The following is a 19,668-nucleotide window of genomic DNA, read 5'->3' on the forward strand; positions in this document are numbered from 1 at the left end:
TCCTGAGGATCGAAGATGGCGACAAAAAAAAATGTTGCAACGAATTGTCGCATCAGACGGCGCCACCTACCATGCCCGTTACGTCACGAAGCGATGACGTCCCAATGGTTAATGGCTTCTACTTTTGCCCGAGAGGAGAGCTTTTACCTTTAACTATGAAGAAAGCTAAATAATAATCCAGAGAAAAATTCATGAAATATGATGCATCGAAACTCAGTAAACTAAGATTACGATTGCTCGATCTTTATATCGCAATTGCTGATGTAAATTTTTCGCTATAATACGATAAATAACCGCGTTTGATACGAGGATTTGTATCTGTGAGAAAAAAGGCACCGCGAGTACGGAAATATTGAAGAGGAATAAGGCGGCGGCCCCCGAGGACGCAGACCCGACAACGATAATACGTCGATTCTTCCTCTTGGAGCAGCCCAGATGCGAGAGATCTTGACACCCTGGAGGATAACGACAAACGATAATTGCACGTGAGTACACAGCTTTTTATCGTCGCTCGAGTATTTTATCATAATCTATACCCCTCCCGGACATTTTTAACCATCAAGCAAAAAAAAATAATGGTGGATATGTTGAGCCAACTCCCTTCGCTCCGGTCGACGGCGTTTACGCCGTTAACATCGTTTATCCCGTTAACGCCGTTTACGTCGTTTACGCCGAGAGTACCGACTGACAAATGGCGGCTCGCCAATATTCCCGAGTTCCAAAAAAACCTCTTCCCTAATACCACTATTCTTCCCGATTTTACAAGTACATCATACTTTCCCCGTCAAACTTTTTATTATATTCCTTTTAAATTGCTTACCCACCCCATTTTTTTTTCGGTTTCCCACTTTTTTTTACCTCCGTACCAATTTTTTTTTTCTCAACATTTCCACCAGCCAATAGTAGCTTTATATGTCTATACATATCAAAATAGATGATGGCATACAGTATCTCTATCCGCAAATGTATATATGTATATACGTACAATAATCGTAGATGCACGTATACGTTTCTATATATACATTTACTGTAATTTATCGTGTATCACGGCTCTCCGTTATTATCTAAAAAGCCATTAAAATCCGTATCACAAGTGGAATGAATATACACTACTATTTTTCTAAGATCACGCAGAACTCTGCCTTCGAAATGTATCATTTTTAAATCCAACCTCAAATTGCTTTTTGTTCGAATGAGTGACGAAAATTTGCTAACCTTATTTTTTCATGGAAGTGGCATAGTTGACAACTTTAATGTTACAAATTATTACATAGTTCGGCAACTTAACATCTTAAGGTAATGATTTAAATTAAATGAAAATATACAGGTGAATAAATATGTGAATAGGTGAATTAAATAGTGAAATGGAATAAAGATCGTCGTGAAAAGTCGTTTGAAATAGAGGAAATCTATTGAACAGTCAAAACTTTGTATCAGATAAAGTTTAAAACTAAAGGTAAAATGAGCAACCACAGAGTAGAAAAAAGTAAGAGTATATATAGAGTGACAGAGAGTTTTGAAGACCTTGTAACATGTACGATGTTCAGTAGGTGACATGCCTAGCGGTCGTGACTCGGAAAGGAATGGACGTTACAAGTCGAGAAGGCGCGAGAGCGGAGGTGGTGCGGACATAAGTCGTCATGGTTACGATGTACCCGAGAAGAAGCACAGGAAGCATGGAAAGAGCAAAAGTTCGGGTAAAAAGAAGAAGAAGAGGTCGAGGGACAAGTCGATGGACAGTGTACCGACCGTAGCTTCATCGGTGATAAAGCCATTGGTCGAGTATTCGGATGTGAGTAGCGAAGATCTCTCTGAGCCGGAAGCGGGTGAGATTCAATCGGAGGAGAGTCGAGGCAATAGTTATACAGACAACGAAATAATACAGGATTCACGTTTGTCAACGCGTTATTATTGCTCGACGGCGAGTCCGAGACGTCAGTTGGGGGCATCACCGATAAGTTTATCACCGTCACCACCGATACCAGTGATAAAGCATCGTCCTGTTCAACAACACAGACGTTATTCGCCAGAAGGGAGTGGCGACGATGCGTCGTTGTCTTTGTTGCCGCAAGGCTCGACTTCTCAACAGCAGTCTGAAGGGACGGCGACGACGACATCGACGATGACGACGACAACAGCAACGGCGACGCCGACAACGACGTCGCCGCCGAACGCGACAAGCACGATGGCGGCGGAGACAGCAGCGACGACGGTGATAGATTCGTGCTCGCCGGATTACGGGAACGAGGAAGGGAGCCGTAGGTACTCCAGACGGAAGGAAAAGAAGCACAAAAGAGAGAAGAAAAAGAAAAGGAGCACAAGTCCTGGCTCGAGTACCGGCAAAAAGAGAAAACGAAAATCGAAGCGGGTTTCTCCGAGCCCATCCCCACGGGATGAGCAGCTACACCAACGATCCACGTTGAGAGATTCCAGCGCAAACGCTCGGCCCGAAACCGACACGACGATAGGCAGTGCAGCGGAGAGTGTTGCCCCGAGCTGGCCGGAGTCACCACCGCTCCCGCTCAAAGACAGCACGTCACCTATTTCACCGGCTACTCCTCACGAGGATGAGCCCAGTAGACGTTCTCCAAGCGACATGGATCTCGAGTCTCCCCAGCCTCGCGACGACGATCACGAGGCTACCCCACCACCCTCGATAAATTTAATAAGTTCGAGGCATACCGAATCACCGCATACGCCACTTTTACCACCCCGAACGGTAACGCCCGAGAGTACGAGCTCCAAACATCACCATCACCATCACCATTCTCATCCTCATCAGCATCCTCAACAACACCATCAGCAACAACATCAACACCATACGATGACCGATCGACGACGAACGAGTCACAGTCCTATTCAGTCTTTGCGGCGTACCTTAAGTCCCGTTATGACTAGTGCCTCGAGGAGAAGACCTCACAGTCCTAGTCCACCCTCCAGACGGAGAGACCACAGCCCACCGAGAAGAAGAGACTACAGTCCTGGTAGTGGAATCAATCGTTTGAGACACTCGCCAAGTCCGAGTGTTATGCGACGCAGAGAATTTAGCCCGAGCCCTGGCGGACACAGACGACGCACCTCCGATTCCCTGACCACCGCTGTAACCAGTTCGCCGCCTAGCAGCAGCAGCAAACGGAGACGAAGGGACGAGCCTGACCGACGACACAGGCATCATGAAAAGGACAGAAGGGATAAGAGAAAATCGAGGTCGACGAGAAGTCCCGTGCCCAATAGGTAAAATATTCGATTTCTCGTGTTTGTTATTTCCACTTAATCTTAATATTCCGGATCATATAAATGTTGATTTTTAAATCCAGATTGCCGATGCCGTTGTCACGCTCGCGATCTCGAAGCCCCAGCAGATGGAGGAAAAGCGGGGCTCAGTCCCGTTCGCGGTCGCGTTCCCGACGGAGAAGTCGTACCCCCAAAAAGAACAAATCCCGGTCACCTTTAAGCAAATCACACAAAACGACGCGGAAGCACAAATCCAAGAGTCCCCGACCATCGAGAATACCCTCCCCGTCGCCGCAGCGTTCCCGCAATACCCGCAGTCCAACGAGCATAACAGCTCGAAATCTTCGTGTACAAGCCAAGATAAGCGAGACAAGCTTGTTTGCCGAGCTCGTAAAGGATCGAAATATGCGAGAACTGGCGCTCAAAAGGCTTCAAGAGGCTAAAGAAAAAGCGGGTAGTCACGACGACGTACAAATAATCGAAGGTACGGACGAGAAAGATTCATCGACTGCGCCGCGTCCGCCTCTGCCATCGAGCCCAGACAAACTGCCGACCAACGGTCGTCAAGGCCAGCCGGCGAGCAGCAATCAAACATCGAATCCTCCGGTCGAATCAGCCGATGCTCCGTGTGTGGAAATCATTGATATTCCTGTGCCGGTCATAACGGTGCCTCCTCCATCCGTCAATCTAACCTACGATGAGAATTCCGTTGCCGGGAAAACGCCACCCCTGCCAACGGTCAACTCACCGGCGTCAGCGACTATTATTTCAAGCCTCGCCAACGTCGCATCCAGTTTGACACCCCGATCGAATCAGTCGCCCATCATCATTGTAAATAATTCACCAATCACTGTCAACACCAAGAATACCGTTGTTCCTGTTCAAATAACTACTGCCAACAGCAACAGTAACAATAGCTGCGGTACAACGCCGACGATTACCCCTGCAAACATTACAACTATCGGAACAAATAACAATGCCCCTGCTCCTCCGTATCACGACGGTACGAGCATCATCAGCGGACGAACACCACCGCCACCACTTCTGACTGATCCAAACAGCATGCAAACAACAACCCCGAGCATACTCCCAAATCTTTCAATTCCACCTCCCACGATCACGAGCACATCAACCGCGATCTCCAAATTCAATACACCCAACAATTTGGTACCACTCAAATCAATCGATCCACCAAAACCCCCGATCGTTTCTTTCAAGACGAAAAGTCTCTCGAAACTACCCCTCCCACCGGGCATCAATCAAAACGACCTCGAAAGCATCGATTCGCCACCCAGTCGATCGCCGAGCCCTCCGGCCAAAGGACAACCACCAAAAATAACGCCTACGACACCGGCTCCTTCCAAAGTACCTTTGAAAAAAGGTATCAAAGACTTACCAATGCCACCAGGTAAGTTAGCAAAGATCAATTCTATTTTTACAGAATTTTAGGAACAAATATTTCTATAGTTCGATGCTTGCGATTCATTTTTATCCATAACTGTTTATGACGATATGCGATTTACAGTCGTACCCGGTTCGGAAGATTTCAGCGGGGAAGATGACGCAACCGCGACCCCACCGAGATCAGCGCTGGACAGAGTGACCCCTAAACCAAAGCTCAAAAGACCGAAAATCCTCAAGAGACGAAGTTCCCGCAATTGTCACACGCCAATGTCCGCCTCGGGTGGAAAAGACTGGGGCGAACGATGCGTCGACGTCTTCGAAGTCATCGCCCAAATTGGTGAAGGTACTTACGGCCAGGTTTACAAAGCCCAGGACAAACGGGCTTCGGTTCTTGTTGCTCTGAAAAAAGTTCGACTGGAAAACGAGAAAGAGGGATTCCCGATAACTGCTGTCAGGGAAATTAAAATACTTCGACAACTCAACCACAAAAATATTGTCAATCTCCGCGAAATTGTCACTGACAAACAGGACGCCCTGGATTTCCGAAAGGTACGAAATCAATTGCTACTAACGATGATGTAAAAAATTCTAACAATTCACTTTTTGCCTTAGATGGTTTTTTTTTTATAAACATTCAGTAACGATGAGAAAGGCTCGTTTTATTTGAAATTCAATCATTATCGTGTGTGATCGTTCAATAAGAATAAAATGTGCAAGAAAACAAATATTGGAAAAAGATAAGAAAAAAATACCACCACTCTTGCACCGAATATTGAAAAATTTTCGACTGAAATCCTGTTGGATTAACTGTAAAGCGCCTGCACGACAGTCTTCAATTAGACTTTCATTGTTTTTTTGCTGTCCTTATTTATCCTTGCTCTCTTTTATTCTGATAAAACGAGTGAATACCAGCCTGCTTGTTTGTCTTTAATCCACTTGTTGGTGGAAAGATGAGTAAATTTTCCACTTAAACTGTCCAACAAATTGTGATGTTCTTACGAAAAAAAAATACTAAAAATAATTAATATTATAAAAATGATGCAATATCAAATTTTCGTTACGTCTATTAATCGATCAACGAATAGGACAAAGGTTCGTTTTATCTGGTATTCGAGTACATGGATCACGATCTCATGGGCCTGTTGGAATCTGGGATGGTCAATTTCAACGAAATGAACAACGCCAGCATAATGAAGCAGCTTTTGGACGGTCTGAATTACTGTCATGGAAAGAATTTCCTCCACCGTGACATCAAGTGTTCCAACATATTGATGAACAACCGGTGAGTCACCTTTATTAGAGAGAGAGAGAGAGAGAGCAGTTTCATAATGTGGTGAAATGTGTGAGGAATTTTAGCGAGCGTCACTAAGAAGGTGAGTAACTATGAGCGGGGAAATGATGAGCGTCGCTTAAATTTCAGAGGGGAAGTCAAATTGGCTGATTTCGGTCTCGCTCGTTTGTACAACGCCGAAGACAGACAACGTCCTTACACGAACAAGGTGATAACTCTCTGGTATCGCCCGCCAGAACTGCTCCTTGGGGAAGAGCGTTATGGACCGGCGATCGACGTTTGGAGTTGTGGTTGCATACTCGGTGAATTGTTTTCCAAAAAGCCATTGTTCCAGGTAAATAAACAAAAAAAAATAGTAAAATCAGCTCAAGTTATAATCGATTTGTTGAATTTCCACAGACAAATATGTCGAGTATATGACGAAATGAATTTTGTAATTCGACAGGCCAACATAGAGATGATGCAGCTCGAAATAATATCCCGAGTATGCGGGACTCCGACCCCGGCGGTATGGCCGTCGGTTATAAAATTGCCACTGTGGCATACGCTCAAACCAAAAAAGTCCCACAGACGTCGCCTTAGAGAAGATTTCTCGTTTATACCGGCTCCCGCCCTCGATTTGCTCGACAAAATGCTCGAGCTTGACCCAGAAAAGCGTATTACCGCTTCGGACGCTCTAAAAAGTGCCTGGTTGAAGAATATCCAGCCAGAACAGTACGTAAAAAAACGGAGTTTCGATAAAGCCGAATAACTCGCGGTGGATCTGGTCTCGAAACTAAACTGATGTTATTTCGTTCTAACATCACATTTCCTTGATTCTTCTTTTTAGAATGCCACCCCCGCAACTACCGACATGGCAGGATTGTCACGAGCTGTGGAGTAAAAAAAGAAGACGTCAGTTCCGCGAATAGCAAGAGTTAATAGGAGGAAAAGTGCCTCTTCTGCTTCTTCTGCCCAACAAACTCGGGCCGCAAAAAGCTGCCGATTACCTGTCTGACTTCGGGGGGTGAGTAGTCGTAGAGAAAACGAACCAACCTGTGAGACAAATAATACGTGGGAGAGAAAAAGAAAGAAAAAAACGACGGTGGGGTGTGTGAGAGCGTGTGTGATGAGTTGTAAAATAAAGAAAATTATAAAAGAATGAAAAGTTTATACGAAAACAAGATGAGCGTGTGATATGCGAGAAAAAAATAGACCACGCGTAGAGAAAAGTGATTGTTGATTAAATTCTTAATTTTCCTTGACGTATGTTCGAGTTCATGAATTTTTGACGTTTATCATTATTATTGTGATTATTAGCTATCTTTCCCGTGCTCATGACAGCGAAGGATTGACCGAAAAATCGAACATAGTCAAGTTATTCTCTCTCACACACCCGCACGAACACAAAGTTGTGTTGTACATTTTTCTGGTCTCGTTCGCATGTCACAGATGCTTCTGGCGTAATAAGCGCGAATAGTCATTAACGGAAAGAACAAAAAACTATTAAAAAAACAAAAAAATCTAAACAAAAATACTTTTTTCGATTGAATTCGCATAGTTTTAAGTTAACGAGGAACCAATAGAGTGTACGACTTTCATCGAGCGTGACTCTACATCAGCAACAGGAAACAAATCAAGCCAATGATTTAAAGTAACGCCGAAAAACCAGCCGGATGATTATAATTTTAATGTCGCAAGATCAACGCTGAGGACCAAATGTTGGTCCATCTCCTCCCGCACATTGAAAGTGTGACCAAAAATAAAAGTTAAATATTATCGTAACACACATAACACACACACACACACACACACACACACAGCATAAACTATGTATATCGATGCCGATTGTACGACGATTATAAATTTATGGATTCATACGTCTATAAGCAATGATATATATATTTTTTTCCAATACCTAATAGGTTTTTAGGTACGCTAGTTATCTCTTTATTTATACATTAACTTCGGGAGAATATTGCAAATAAATATTATTATAGAGTTACGAACGAAGCGTGCTCCGATTGATCAAAAATGTGATGATGAAAAAAAAATCATGAAAATTTTTGAAATACTTGGACATGAAAACTTCATCAAACTAGGTTTCTGTAAATATTTTCCTATCGATTTATTTGTTGGTTCGATCGCCGAAAAAACATTTCAATAAAAGAAAAAAAAAGTAAGAGAATCAATCGCTTCTCTTAAATCCCTAATTAGATCGTATTTCCGTTTGTGGATTTTTGAACATCTAAGAACTCTGATGTTGTATACAAGTAATGATGTGAACTCGGGCTTCGGGCGTTAATTAGATTATTACATAAAACATATGTTACTACTCGAAATATTGAGAGCATGCGTACAATACAACGAGGTCAAAAGCAAACACAAAACAATGCATTTTAATGGCCCTTTATTAATTACAGCAATCAAATGATTCGTTTGAAAGTCGCGATTGTTGGAGTGAGAGTGAGTAAGAAAGAGAGCGAAAAATGTATAATTTTGCATCAGCCTTATTGCAAATTCTGTGCCGCCTGCGAAACATCGTTTCAGGTTTAAAAGAAACACCACTTGCGCCGTTGTGTAAAATAAACTCGATGGAACAGATGCCGTATCATAAAACAATATTTGAAAAAAAAAACGTTGAAAAGATAATATGAAAAAAGCTACAGAAATGAACACTCACGATTAATAGATACTTTTTAAATGGATAATAAATTTTTTATGTTTTCGAAAAACCAGATAAATCCGCTCGCGTTTTAAGGTTTTATTTATACTTTTTGAGACTCTCTAAGCCTTAGTATTGTGATTGTTAAATAGAAACGAAACGACGAGGAAAAAGAAACCACGAAAAATGAAATGATAAAAGAAAAAAAACAAAAGATTCGAGTATCGCACATTTAGAAATTTTCAACTGCTGTCGTCTTGGATCAACAGAAAACCATTGGACACTGACATTTTATATAATTATTTCTGCGACATCATTGACCCTTTTTTCATGTCACAATTAAACGATACGGATAGTTGCTGTGTATGAATATATTTTGTACAGGAAAATACTGTAAAATGTGATGCGATTGTGATTTCTACCGGATTCAATATCATTGCGAGACGATTTACAATGATCTTTCGTCACAGCCTTTAATTAGACTTTAATTCAATATTCTGTTGTTGTTGCTGTTAACTATCCTTGCTCCTTTTCATTCCGATAAAAAAGTCAATGCCTGCGTTTTCGTGGGCGTACAGAACATGTGGCGAAAAAAATGACGAAATTTTCATATAGAAATTGTGGTCAAACAGAAAATTTCTTCATTGGGCATAGTCCAATGGAATTTTCTTTTTTACTCGTATCTTGTGAAAGCTCGAGCACAGAGAACGAGAGAAAAAGAAAAATTGAATTAAAAAGAGAAAATAAGTAGATTAATGAACGATCAAAAAAATGTTTTTCAGAAGAGAATTAATGACAGTGCACGATCAGAAATAAGAGCGAGGTTTATAATAGGGCATTATAGGGTTGTTTGTAGTGATTTGACATTACAAGAATTTTTGCATTGACGTAGCCAATATTTCTTTCCTTTTTTATGTGACCGATTTAATGCTTATTCGATGATGCTGAGACTCTCATCGTTCGTTTTCATTGAAAGTTTTGTTGTTGCTCACCAACTGAAATTCAGTAAGAGAAGAAAAAAAAACGTGTACAGTAGAGAAAATGGTTACGGACATTATTTTTGGAGGAGTTTCACAGGAACCAAAAAAGGCGTTGATCCGGACTGCAACATCGTCAGTCAATTACTTATGTTTTCATTGATCATTCACTTTTTCTTTATTAATAAAAATAACGATACGGCTATGCGACTGTTTTTGTGTTTTTAGTATCAGCGTACCTTTTCTCTGTCAGTCCGTGATTTGATGCATGGGAATAAAAAAACTCGAGCCTTGGAGAAGCGACGAATCCTTCCCACCACAAATGTGGACACGATCATTTCTCCTTTTCTTGACTCTATGAATACTTAAAAATTCGGGGAAAACGATATCAAAGCAAAATCCAACGATATTGACAGCTCATTTTCATTGAAAATTTAATCAGAAAGCCCCAAGTCAGAGTTTGTTATTCTCGCATCACAGCCACGGAATATTTCCTAAGATTTTGATTTTCGTTGGAGCAAAATGAAGTATAGATTCGTACGATGGTCTAGATTTAGTCTTCGTAATCGAAGTAAAAAAGTTGCATGACAAATTTGGAGGATGAGGGACGTGGGTGGGTTAACGATTGGAGGAAAAGCGACGCGTCAATTCATGAGCGTTCCTATTGTTTCTTTCCAGATCATCGGAGCACCTGAAAGTACAGGCGGGTTATAATTCTCAAGCGAATGACGAAATAAAAAGGCTGAATTTGGAACTGGAGCGCGGCGGTGGTGGTGGGGATAAAATATTTGGCGAGGCTGGATCATTCACGGTTGAAACGTCAAAGTACGCGAGCAGTCCGGTGAGGAAGGAAAAAATATCAAAAAGCAGCAGGCAATCGACCGACGAGGGTGAACTTGTGCATGAATCAACCTCGTCGAGGAATCCGGCGCATCGTTTCCAAGGGAAACGAAGAGGTGAGGGAGCTGGCCACGAGTTCGAACGACCTAAGCACGTAAAAAGTCCCGTAGCAAGAAAAATGATTGACCGATCAACCGTCGTGGAAATAAAACTGTAAAATAATTGAAATAAATTTTTCTGTAGACCAATTCACACGCACTCTTGTTTAATAGTCAATTTTACTACTTTCCGAATGTTCAAAGTTCTCTATTTCCGCCAATGACGGTAGCGCCATGAAAATTTATTGATAGCCACGTCATACAGTTTTATTTTCACAACAAATATTTCTACCCAACTCATTCGGCGTCTGATCTCATCGACATTGTTTCAAATTCACTATTATTCAGAACGATCCGAAGCCGAATTATAGTTGGCAAATCAGCACGGGGAGTTTCGTCCGCCACTCGAAATGCCCAATCATCTGGACCATCGGATTCCGCATCTGTGCCTCGCCTTCACTCACCGATTGCAGGTACGATTTTCTTTTTCTTACCAACGTTACGCGCTGTTTCCTCGATTATTTTATCGAGACCGTTTCTCAAAAATTACAAAAAGTTTGACCTTGGACAAAATAGCTCAATAACTGCTGTCGTTTCATTTTACCATTTGTGATTGTGTCGTTTTTTCGCAGGAATTGAATATCGATATTTGCCACTAATTAAAAATCGACAATTTTGTCTCAATGTTGTTTTTCTTTTGGTTTTACCATATTACTACTGACAGAGATGTTATCAGCAAAAAGGAATCGCAAGTCGTAGATTCCGGAGGACGATCGCTATCGACAATCTCAATTCACGGGGCAGCAGCTTCGTCGACTCGCCACGTTCATCTCCGATTTGACGGTTCAACCAATTTTTTGTCATTCTTCATTTCGTCCTTTGCCTCGCTTCGGCCGCTGGTCCAATTTTCTTGACCGAATGATCCACCCATGCAGCAATATTTAGAGCATTTACACCGATGAATTTAAAGTTCCAAGCGGTCTCTTCAATCGTACGTCATTTTTCTACTATTTGCAATCGATTTGTTTTTTTTTTTTTTTTTTTCATCTAAATAACCCGCCCGCCTATTGTACAAAAACCACTAATAGACCAAGAAAGAAAATGTCGTCACTTTTCGTCGTAGTTTTAACTATGAAATATATTTATTATCAATTGTACATAATTATTGCTACGTCCATGTACTCGAGATAAAATAATTGTAAAAAATCTCGAGCGGATACATGTAAATATTTGCAGGGAAACGAAAATAAATATTAATCGAAATATTTGATCAGTAATTGATTTTATTCACTTATCACTTTCCATTTTCGTGTTTTGGTATTTCACAACTGAAATTATCCCAAAGTTAGCAACAAAATCGAGCATCGGCGCTCGTACGTACGTGTACAATTTTGAGGTTAGACAACCCGAAATTGCTGCAACTGCTGTTGCTACTCTTCCAGCTCGTGATAATGCGATCGCAGCGATGCTCGTGGCAAAAGTCAAAGTCATTCCATCGACGATGCGCTCGCCATTTGGTTTTGGTAACTACCTCCAGCTTTTCCCCTTTTTTCTCATCGTCGGAATTTTTAATCTCACAAGGATTTGACCGCTGGTAAGAATAAACTCGTGATTTTTAATAAAAATATGGTTTCGCGTCGATTGAATCAATACAATGGTGCACGCTGTATCCTCTTCGATTCGCGCTTTGCTGAGAATTATTCGCTGTTCGGCAATTTTGTAATTATTCTTTACAACGAATACTCTAAAGGCAAAATATTGAATTTTTTCATATGGAATCTACAATCCTCATACGTCGCAACAATTTTCGTTTCCAAGTTCAAAGACATTGGATCCTCCTTCGCGATGTCGTGTTCGATCGGAAATGCAGGTTAAAATTTACGACTGCGAAGTCGGCAGTATTCCTCACTAAAAAGATACGTATTTGCAGACTTTTTTTTACAGCTTTTAAAAATCTTATCCGTTCTCTCTCTCTCTTCCTTCCCTCTCACTGTCCCTCAATATCTTGAAACAACTGTCGCGGAATGAAAGAGTAGGCACTCGTATTTATGAGGTTGTGGTCTCTCGCGTTTATTAGCAGCATAAGTTTACTCTTGTTGAATAGTGGCGGGTGTTAGAGGGTCGAGGGTCAAGGGTCGAGAGCATCAGGAGAGCGGACTAGCTAGCAGCGCCAGCGTCGTCAGAAATATAAACTAAAGAAAGAGTTCCGAACCTAAAAAATATAGGGTCTCGTGACTTAATAATTGGCGCGTCCCTCTCATTCTTCACTTATGAAATGTAAAACTGTGCGTGGCTTTTCGCAACATTCGATATGCATCCCAGCGACGATTTCGGCCTTCGGCTCTAACAGAGTTTTGACGTCGCTCTTATACTCGACCTTCAAGCGTCCGAATAATTTTCCCTTTTTTAAGCCTTCAAGTGCACGTGCACCGGAGATCGGTTGAATTTTCTTTCTAGCAATTCGGAACTACTACTAAAAAGATTTTTTCGAAATTACTGGCCCTATTTAGAAGATTAATCATCGGCGTTTGGCTTCGATAATTGCAAGATAATTCATGACATTCCAATTTTACCGTAATTTTTGAAACTTTTTGTGTATCCGTCATTTTTTCACATTCGCCTGGAAACAAACGGTGTGTCTTTTCGATCATCCATCAAACGCGTTGGTCTCCCATTATTCCGTGTTTCGACTGTTTTCGATCCCAAAAATATTAGACCAATCTATTTCGGCGATGAGTGTTTCGAGCAGAGTTGGGAGACTGGCGTGTTTTCTGTACGCGAGCACAAGAACAATAGCGAGCAAAAGTATAGCAAACAAGAATTTAATTAAAATTAAAATGAAGAGCGTGCTAGTCGGGTCCTTTTCCCGTCTCAGAGGACGACCTTTTCAGCAAGTTTTTTTATCTATTCATTCGAAGTTGATCTTTGGCGCTGCGAGTTCGCTGAAAAAGAGCTCAACGTATATACCCAAAAATATGAAACAAGCCCGTACACGAGGGAGACACGCGAATAGCGAAATGAAAGAGCACCATAAAAAAATGTCATCAAATGAAATTCTAACTGTCGTATCACAGGAATGTAACCAAACTCTTACATTCGTTGAAAAAGTACAATGTTACGACACCACGAAAAATACGAGACAGAGTAAGAGTCGAGCGATAAAGAATCGAACTGAACATGAAATGGCTGGTGGAAAGACTACTGATTGGTGACGTTTTGACGGGGACCGGTACGCGGGGAATGTGACGCGAGGTGGTAAAGTCGTACGACAAGGAGCAACAACAGTAGTATGTACGGAATGGTTTACAGGCAAGCAGGTAGGTTAGTGAGGCAGAGACTGGCGGTTGAAAGCGGGAGCGAGCGCAGGAGGGAGGGGGGCGCTGGCTGATGGGGTGCAGTGACGTCACGAAAGAGGAAAAGAGAGCGAGCGAGAGTTGCCCGGGCAACGGATTGCGATGCGGCGTTGTGACGCCGAACGTCGCCACCTACGAGGTTCTGTAAAAATCAATTTGGTACTTTGGGAGCTTTGGGAGACAGGGCTTTTTAGATACGCGTGGTGGTTGGATCGCGTGTTCGTCGGCAGCACGTTTCAAGGGTTCGAGCTTGTTTTCTAAAATATTGATAAACGCAGTTTTTCATGTATATCCAGGGTGTTGTTCGAAGAGGCGTAACTACGATGCTTGAAAGGGCGAAAGAGCGTCTTAAAAATTTCAAGCTTCCGCATCTCCGTAATATGTAGGGAAAAAACGAGGTTGGCAGGGAGAGGGAGAGGGTCCATAGCTGGGGAAAAGCTTCGAGCGAATGAGATAGTACGCCGCGTACGAGGCAGAGGGCGTGCGTAATCGAGGCGAGGGAAGCCCGGCTCCCGAGACGCGAGACGCCCCGATGCCGAAAGCTTCGCCAGTCGCCAGTCGCGAGTGACCCATCGAGCGGGTTCTCTTGTGTCCCTGCTTCTGTCACGCTCACACACACAGACACGGTCAAGTGCCACATAAACGTCGTCGTCGTCGTCGCCGCCGCCGCCGCACTCATAAAACAAATACACAATGTGAATTTTCGATGAGGGACGTTCAGAGAATACAAACAAAAAGAAAACCATAAAAAAAAACCCCGATAGAAACAAATAGAATAAAAATAAAACGGAAATCGATTCGCGCCAATCGCCAATTTCTCTACTTTTCCTCCTTCATACGCACGCTACTCGCACGCACGGCACTCACAAACACACACAACACCCACTCGCATTTAACATACAGAAACTCACACATGCTATTACACGGGGACACGAGAACGAGCGTCTCGTGTCTCTCTGCGTTCTCTTATTAAAAAAAAACGTCGAACGGTCCCATGCTGTTCATTTTCGGCGGGGTGTACTAACTAATGTTGTACGAAGTACATGCTGATTCAGGAAGAATGAGTGATTAACATAAAACAAAAAATTCATCGCTCACTATTTATCGTTGCTCACACACACTCACACACACACACACACACACGCGCGCGCACGCACAGTTCTTTTCCGTCCTTTCGTTCGTTTCGATCGGACGAAGTAATAAATCAAACTACATCAGTACATCGGTGAAAAAAAAAGCCGGTGAGAATAACGAAAAAGAAAAACAAGCTCACCGGTGCTTGAGCCTCTCGAAAAGTAGTATTAATAAAAATAAATACGAATCGGAGAGAGAGAAACCGAGGTCGTTTTCAGTTCAGGTTTTCACGCGCGGCAGCAGACTGCGCGAGATTGGTTGCGAGTGTGTCTCTCTCTCTGTGTATACCGAGTGCGTGTGGACGTTCCGAGCGTGCACGACGCCCGGCGATCACGCGAAAGAGCGTATAAAAGTGTAACGGCGGAACGTAAAAGTATAAAATAAACGTTTTATTTATTCAATGAGAATGAAGAGAGGGGCAACGCAAGAAGAAACGATAATAGTGCATTTTCGTCGTTGTTCATTCACGATCCGTTGATAAAACGTGTGCAATAATATATCCCTAAGAACGAGAATAATAGCAAAAAGTGAGAAAAAGAGTTGAGAACGACGAGGGAGGAGGGAGGATTAGCGAATTAAATTTGTTCAAGGTGAGAGCAGGCTCTTTCCACTCTGAGGTTTAGGGTCGTAGGTTGAGGAAAGCTTTCGCGACGACAGGCTTGTGCTGGGGAAATCGGTTGAACAGGAGTTTCGGATTATACAGAAAGACGGCCGGCCACACGTAGCGTCGTTCTAATTCTAGCCGCTCGAGGGAGCGCGCGCGCACGACCGCGTGAAAAAGAGACAGAAATCCTCGCATGTGTTGGCGCGTGCGACAGCCGAAGTAGAGATAACTGCGGGAACGAAACGGAAGGAGCCTTGTTTTCATAGTAACGCGAGACAGCGTTTCGAAGCACAACACGATGCCCTCGGTAAATCATTCGTTGCTCGATTCGACGAGAGCACCCGAGGCGGGTGACGAAAAAACAAGAATTACGGCCATTAGAGAACGACCCGCTACAAAGTGCGCTCGAAAAAAATTTACCTCGAGCTAAAGTCAAGTACAAATACTGACGCTTTCTCATCGATCCTAAGCGACTTAAAAAATCAGTGATTACCGAAAGGGACGATAATTAAATATGGTGAAACTGTAATATAAACGATAGTGTGAATTTCTTCGAATTACATCCGCAATAATAAGACGCGTTGATACACATCAAGAGTGACTATTTTCATGGATAATATGATCATAAAATATGACAAATTCCCAAAACGTCGGGACAAAGAGATTCGTAAGGTGATGTAAAAATTATAATCTACGACTGACGAGGGTCGACTCGAGCGGCGGCCACAACAAACAAGTCCCTGCTCGGAGGTACGAACTTGAAAAACGAATAAATGAACGGTGAGCAACAAATATGACGAAAAATTCAATAGAACTTAATTTAACGGTGAGTTTTAACGTGGAACGAGAAGAAAAATAACATCGAAAAATTCCCGAAATTGTTTAAGAAAGAAGAGGTTAATAGAGGCTCTCTGGATAATTAATTGCAACGCGGTGATCAGTTCGGAGGGGGAGAATCGGAAAGATCGATCGTGCGAGATGACTCGAGAGGTGGAATTATAAGATAAACGGATAACGATGATCAGGGCTTATAAAAATTTGAGGGAATTCGTGGATGAAGGAAAACTGAAAATTGACGAAACGATCCGATCGGATGATCTACGATTAATTATTATCTGCTCGACGAGTCCTGCTCGCTGAGGAAGACAAGACGAAAACGTATAAAAAGCGTCGACGCTACGTTTTATTTGTACATGATCGACGATAATGTTGACACGAGGAGGCATTTTGCCAAAATACGTTTGGCCGTTGTCGAAGAAGCCCCAGGAACGTATTATGCGGTCCCATCCATCGAACGAGACTTTTGCGAAAATCGTGAATGCACGAAAGTAATAAGAATAAGGAGAAAAAAAGGAACGTCGATAGAGGAGGGAGAAGAGCGCAAGATTTATAGCTCTAAAAAATTGCCAAATGGGATGCTGAGCCATGAGGCACCCTCGGCATTCCGTCAAAAGATGCTCGTCGTCGTCGTCGTCGTCGTCGTCGTCGTGTTGGTCGGTGGAGCAGCAACCCCGACTCAATGAAAACGACGACAGTGGCAAAAGATTTGCGGACGATCGAGCGTGGCTTTAGGACTGCGTCGGACGGTCCAGATCCATAAAATATTGTTAAATCGTCGAACTGTGAAATTTCATGAAATAATAATAAAAAGGATAAATAATAAGGGGGGATTCGAAGAGTGGAAAAAGAGAGACAGAAAATAGAGTATGTCGAGGTTCTCGAGGATGATGATGATTTGTAAGCGCGACTTTCCGGACGACGGAGTTAGCTAAGATTGATCGAAAGGATGGCCGGAATATACCGGAAGAGGATCGAGTCCGAATGTGATGAATAGGTAATCCAAAGGGATATTCGAGAGTCTGTGAAAGTAAAAATTTCACACGCTCCGGCTTATAATTAAGAGGAGAAAAAAAGGAGGCGGGAAAGAGGAAGAAAGAAGAAAGGAAAGATGGCGTCCGTAGCGGCATGGTTACCGTTTGCTCGGGCGGCCGCGATCGGTTGGGTGCCGATAGCGACGCACCCTTTACCACCGCCGCCAATTCCAAAAGATCGTCGGAAAGCGGACGACGAGAAATTACTTATAAACGTGAGCGGTCGTCGCTTCGAGACTTGGCGCAATACCCTCGAAAAGTATCCGGACACCCTGCTCGGATCGAACGAGCGCGAGTTCTTTTACGACGAGGACAGCAAAGAGTACTTTTTCGATCGCGATCCCGACATATTCCGACATATATTGAATTATTATAGGACCGGTAAGCTTCATTATCCGAAGCACGAGTGCCTGACGAGTTACGACGAGGAATTGGCCTTCTTCGGTATTCTACCGGACGTAATAGGGGACTGTTGTTACGAGGATTATCGGGATCGTAAGAGGGAAAACGCCGAGAGACTCATGGACGACAAGCTGAGCGAGAACGGCGATCAAAATTTGCCGCATCTCACCGACATCAGGCAGAAGATGTGGCGAGCATTTCAAAACCCGCACATCTCCACCGCCGCTCTTGTTTTTTATTACGTAACCGGTTTCTTCATTGCCGTAAGCGTATTAGCGAACGTGGTGGAGACAGTGCCATGCGGCAATCGTCCCGGACGCGCTGGCACATTGTCATGCGGGGAACGTTACAAGATCGTATTTTTCTGCCTCGATACAGCATGCGTCATGATATTTACGGCTGAATATCTTCTGAGGTTGTACGCGGCTCCCAGTAGGTGCAAGTTCGCCAGATCCGTCATGTCGATAATCGACGTGGTAGCCATATTGCCCTACTACATCGGCCTCGGCATCACCGACAACGACGACGTCTCCGGCGCCTTTGTCACCCTCCGGGTATTTCGCGTCTTCCGTATATTTAAATTTTCACGACACTCCCAGGGTCTCCGGATCCTCGGTTATACCCTCAAATCTTGTGCCTCCGAGCTCGGCTTTCTCGTTTTCTCACTCGCAATGGCTATCATTATTTTCGCTACCGTTATGTTCTACGCTGAGAAAAACGTCGAGGGAACTAATTTCACCTCTATACCTGCCGCCTTCTGGTACACGATCGTCACCATGACCACCCTAGGGTGAGTTTCCTTTTTCTCTATTCTCTCTTCTCTCCCCTCTCCCCTCTTCCCTTTACCGCTATTCCTGATCCCTCCGACTCGAGCTACCTTCAATCATATGATCAATCACGTCGCATCCCCCAATCCTGACCATGACGCAACCAACATAAAACGAAACGAATCATAATTGTTCAAGGCGAATTGCAAAATTTACCGATTTTCATTCGCCGCGAATGGTTAGTGATTCGGAAATTATTTTCGTTTACCTTTCATTCCTCATCACGACTATCCTCATCCACAAATAAATTTATTGATAATCAATGTGTGTCAAAAGTGTCAAATAGGACTGATTTTAAGGTATCTAGACTCTGCGCGCCCTCGTGTCGCCAAGTGAAACTTTTGTTTGATCAAATTTTTGGCTAGCAATGCCTTCGTACGTACGAATGAGCATCCTTAATGAGCATCGCCTTTTCGCCAGACGACATTATTCTGGCTTTAGGAATAGTGCCAAAGATCGTGCCATTCAAAATACCCGAGATTTTCGACCTGAGCTCTCAGACGTTGATCGCTGTTTTGTGTTCGATTCCCAGAACCAAACGAATTCTGTATTTTCTCTTTAACCACGTACCGTGCGCGCGAATTCGCGTTTTGACTGTCGAAATCAGTTACCGTCGTTCGCTTAGATTAACAAAGCGCGTGCTTTGTTAATCGATTGCCTGCGATTAACGCGCTACTAAACAATCAGGAATGATGTTGGAGTCGTTGGCCAACGCAAAACCAAATTTTTTTCGGAGAAATTTTCACATTTTACGACTTTGACCGTGATTGTTCGATACACGAGCGTCTGTCACGCGTCAAACGTTTCCCCCTTCTGTTAGAGAACACAAATAACGAGATCGACTCGTCGAAATGCGTATATCTGCAGTCCACAGCAGTTTGTCAGTGCTGAAACACGTGCCCCGCATGTAGGATTTTCACAACGAGACTACCTCATCTCGAGTTTTATTGTGACGAGTTATTTACGTTTGCAGCATTTTATGTCACGTC

The 19,668-nt window shown here is 43.1% G+C and overlaps 2 protein-coding genes across 8 annotated transcripts in view; both read left to right on the forward strand.

Annotated features, from left to right (window-relative positions):
• Nucleotides 1-96: 96 nt before the first annotated feature.
• Cdk12 (Cyclin-dependent kinase 12) lies at nucleotides 97-11,753 on the forward strand. 3 transcript variants are annotated; one of them, XR_006261786.1, is made up of 11 exons: nucleotides 97-485; nucleotides 1,548-3,234; nucleotides 3,318-4,642; nucleotides 4,760-5,187; nucleotides 5,724-5,920; nucleotides 6,059-6,263; nucleotides 6,375-6,643; nucleotides 6,759-6,935; nucleotides 10,229-10,506; nucleotides 10,837-10,961; nucleotides 11,213-11,753. XR_006261786.1 is itself a non-coding variant. In XM_043425974.1 (8 exons), the coding sequence occupies exons 2-8, from the start codon at nucleotides 1,556-1,558 to the stop codon at nucleotides 6,838-6,840; spliced, it is 4,185 nt and encodes a 1,394-aa protein (XP_043281909.1). In that variant the 5' UTR covers nucleotides 97-485; nucleotides 1,548-1,555; the 3' UTR covers nucleotides 6,841-9,755. The 3 variants fall into 3 exon arrangements, 1 of the variants encoding a protein (XP_043281909.1); XR_006261787.1 differs by having other exon boundaries at nucleotides 4,778-5,187; XM_043425974.1 differs by lacking the exons at nucleotides 10,229-10,506; nucleotides 10,837-10,961; nucleotides 11,213-11,753 and having other exon boundaries at nucleotides 6,759-9,755.
• Nucleotides 11,754-15,088: 3,335 nt separating this feature from the next.
• The window catches only part of Shal (Potassium voltage-gated channel protein Shal), a 75,048-nt gene continuing 70,468 nt past the window's right edge, over nucleotides 15,089-19,668 (forward strand). For all 5 annotated transcript variants that reach the window (XM_043427096.1, XM_043427095.1, XM_043427098.1 and 2 more), the window contains exon 1: nucleotides 15,089-18,642. In XM_043427096.1, the coding sequence (XP_043283031.1) occupies nucleotides 17,528-18,642 (1,115 nt within the window). In that variant the 5' untranslated portion in view covers nucleotides 15,089-17,527. The remainder of the gene's footprint in view (nucleotides 18,643-19,668) is intronic.

Source organism: Venturia canescens, chromosome 8, assembly GCF_019457755.1.
Source record: "Venturia canescens isolate UGA chromosome 8, ASM1945775v1, whole genome shotgun sequence".
Taxonomy (NCBI): domain Eukaryota; kingdom Metazoa; phylum Arthropoda; class Insecta; order Hymenoptera; family Ichneumonidae; genus Venturia; species Venturia canescens.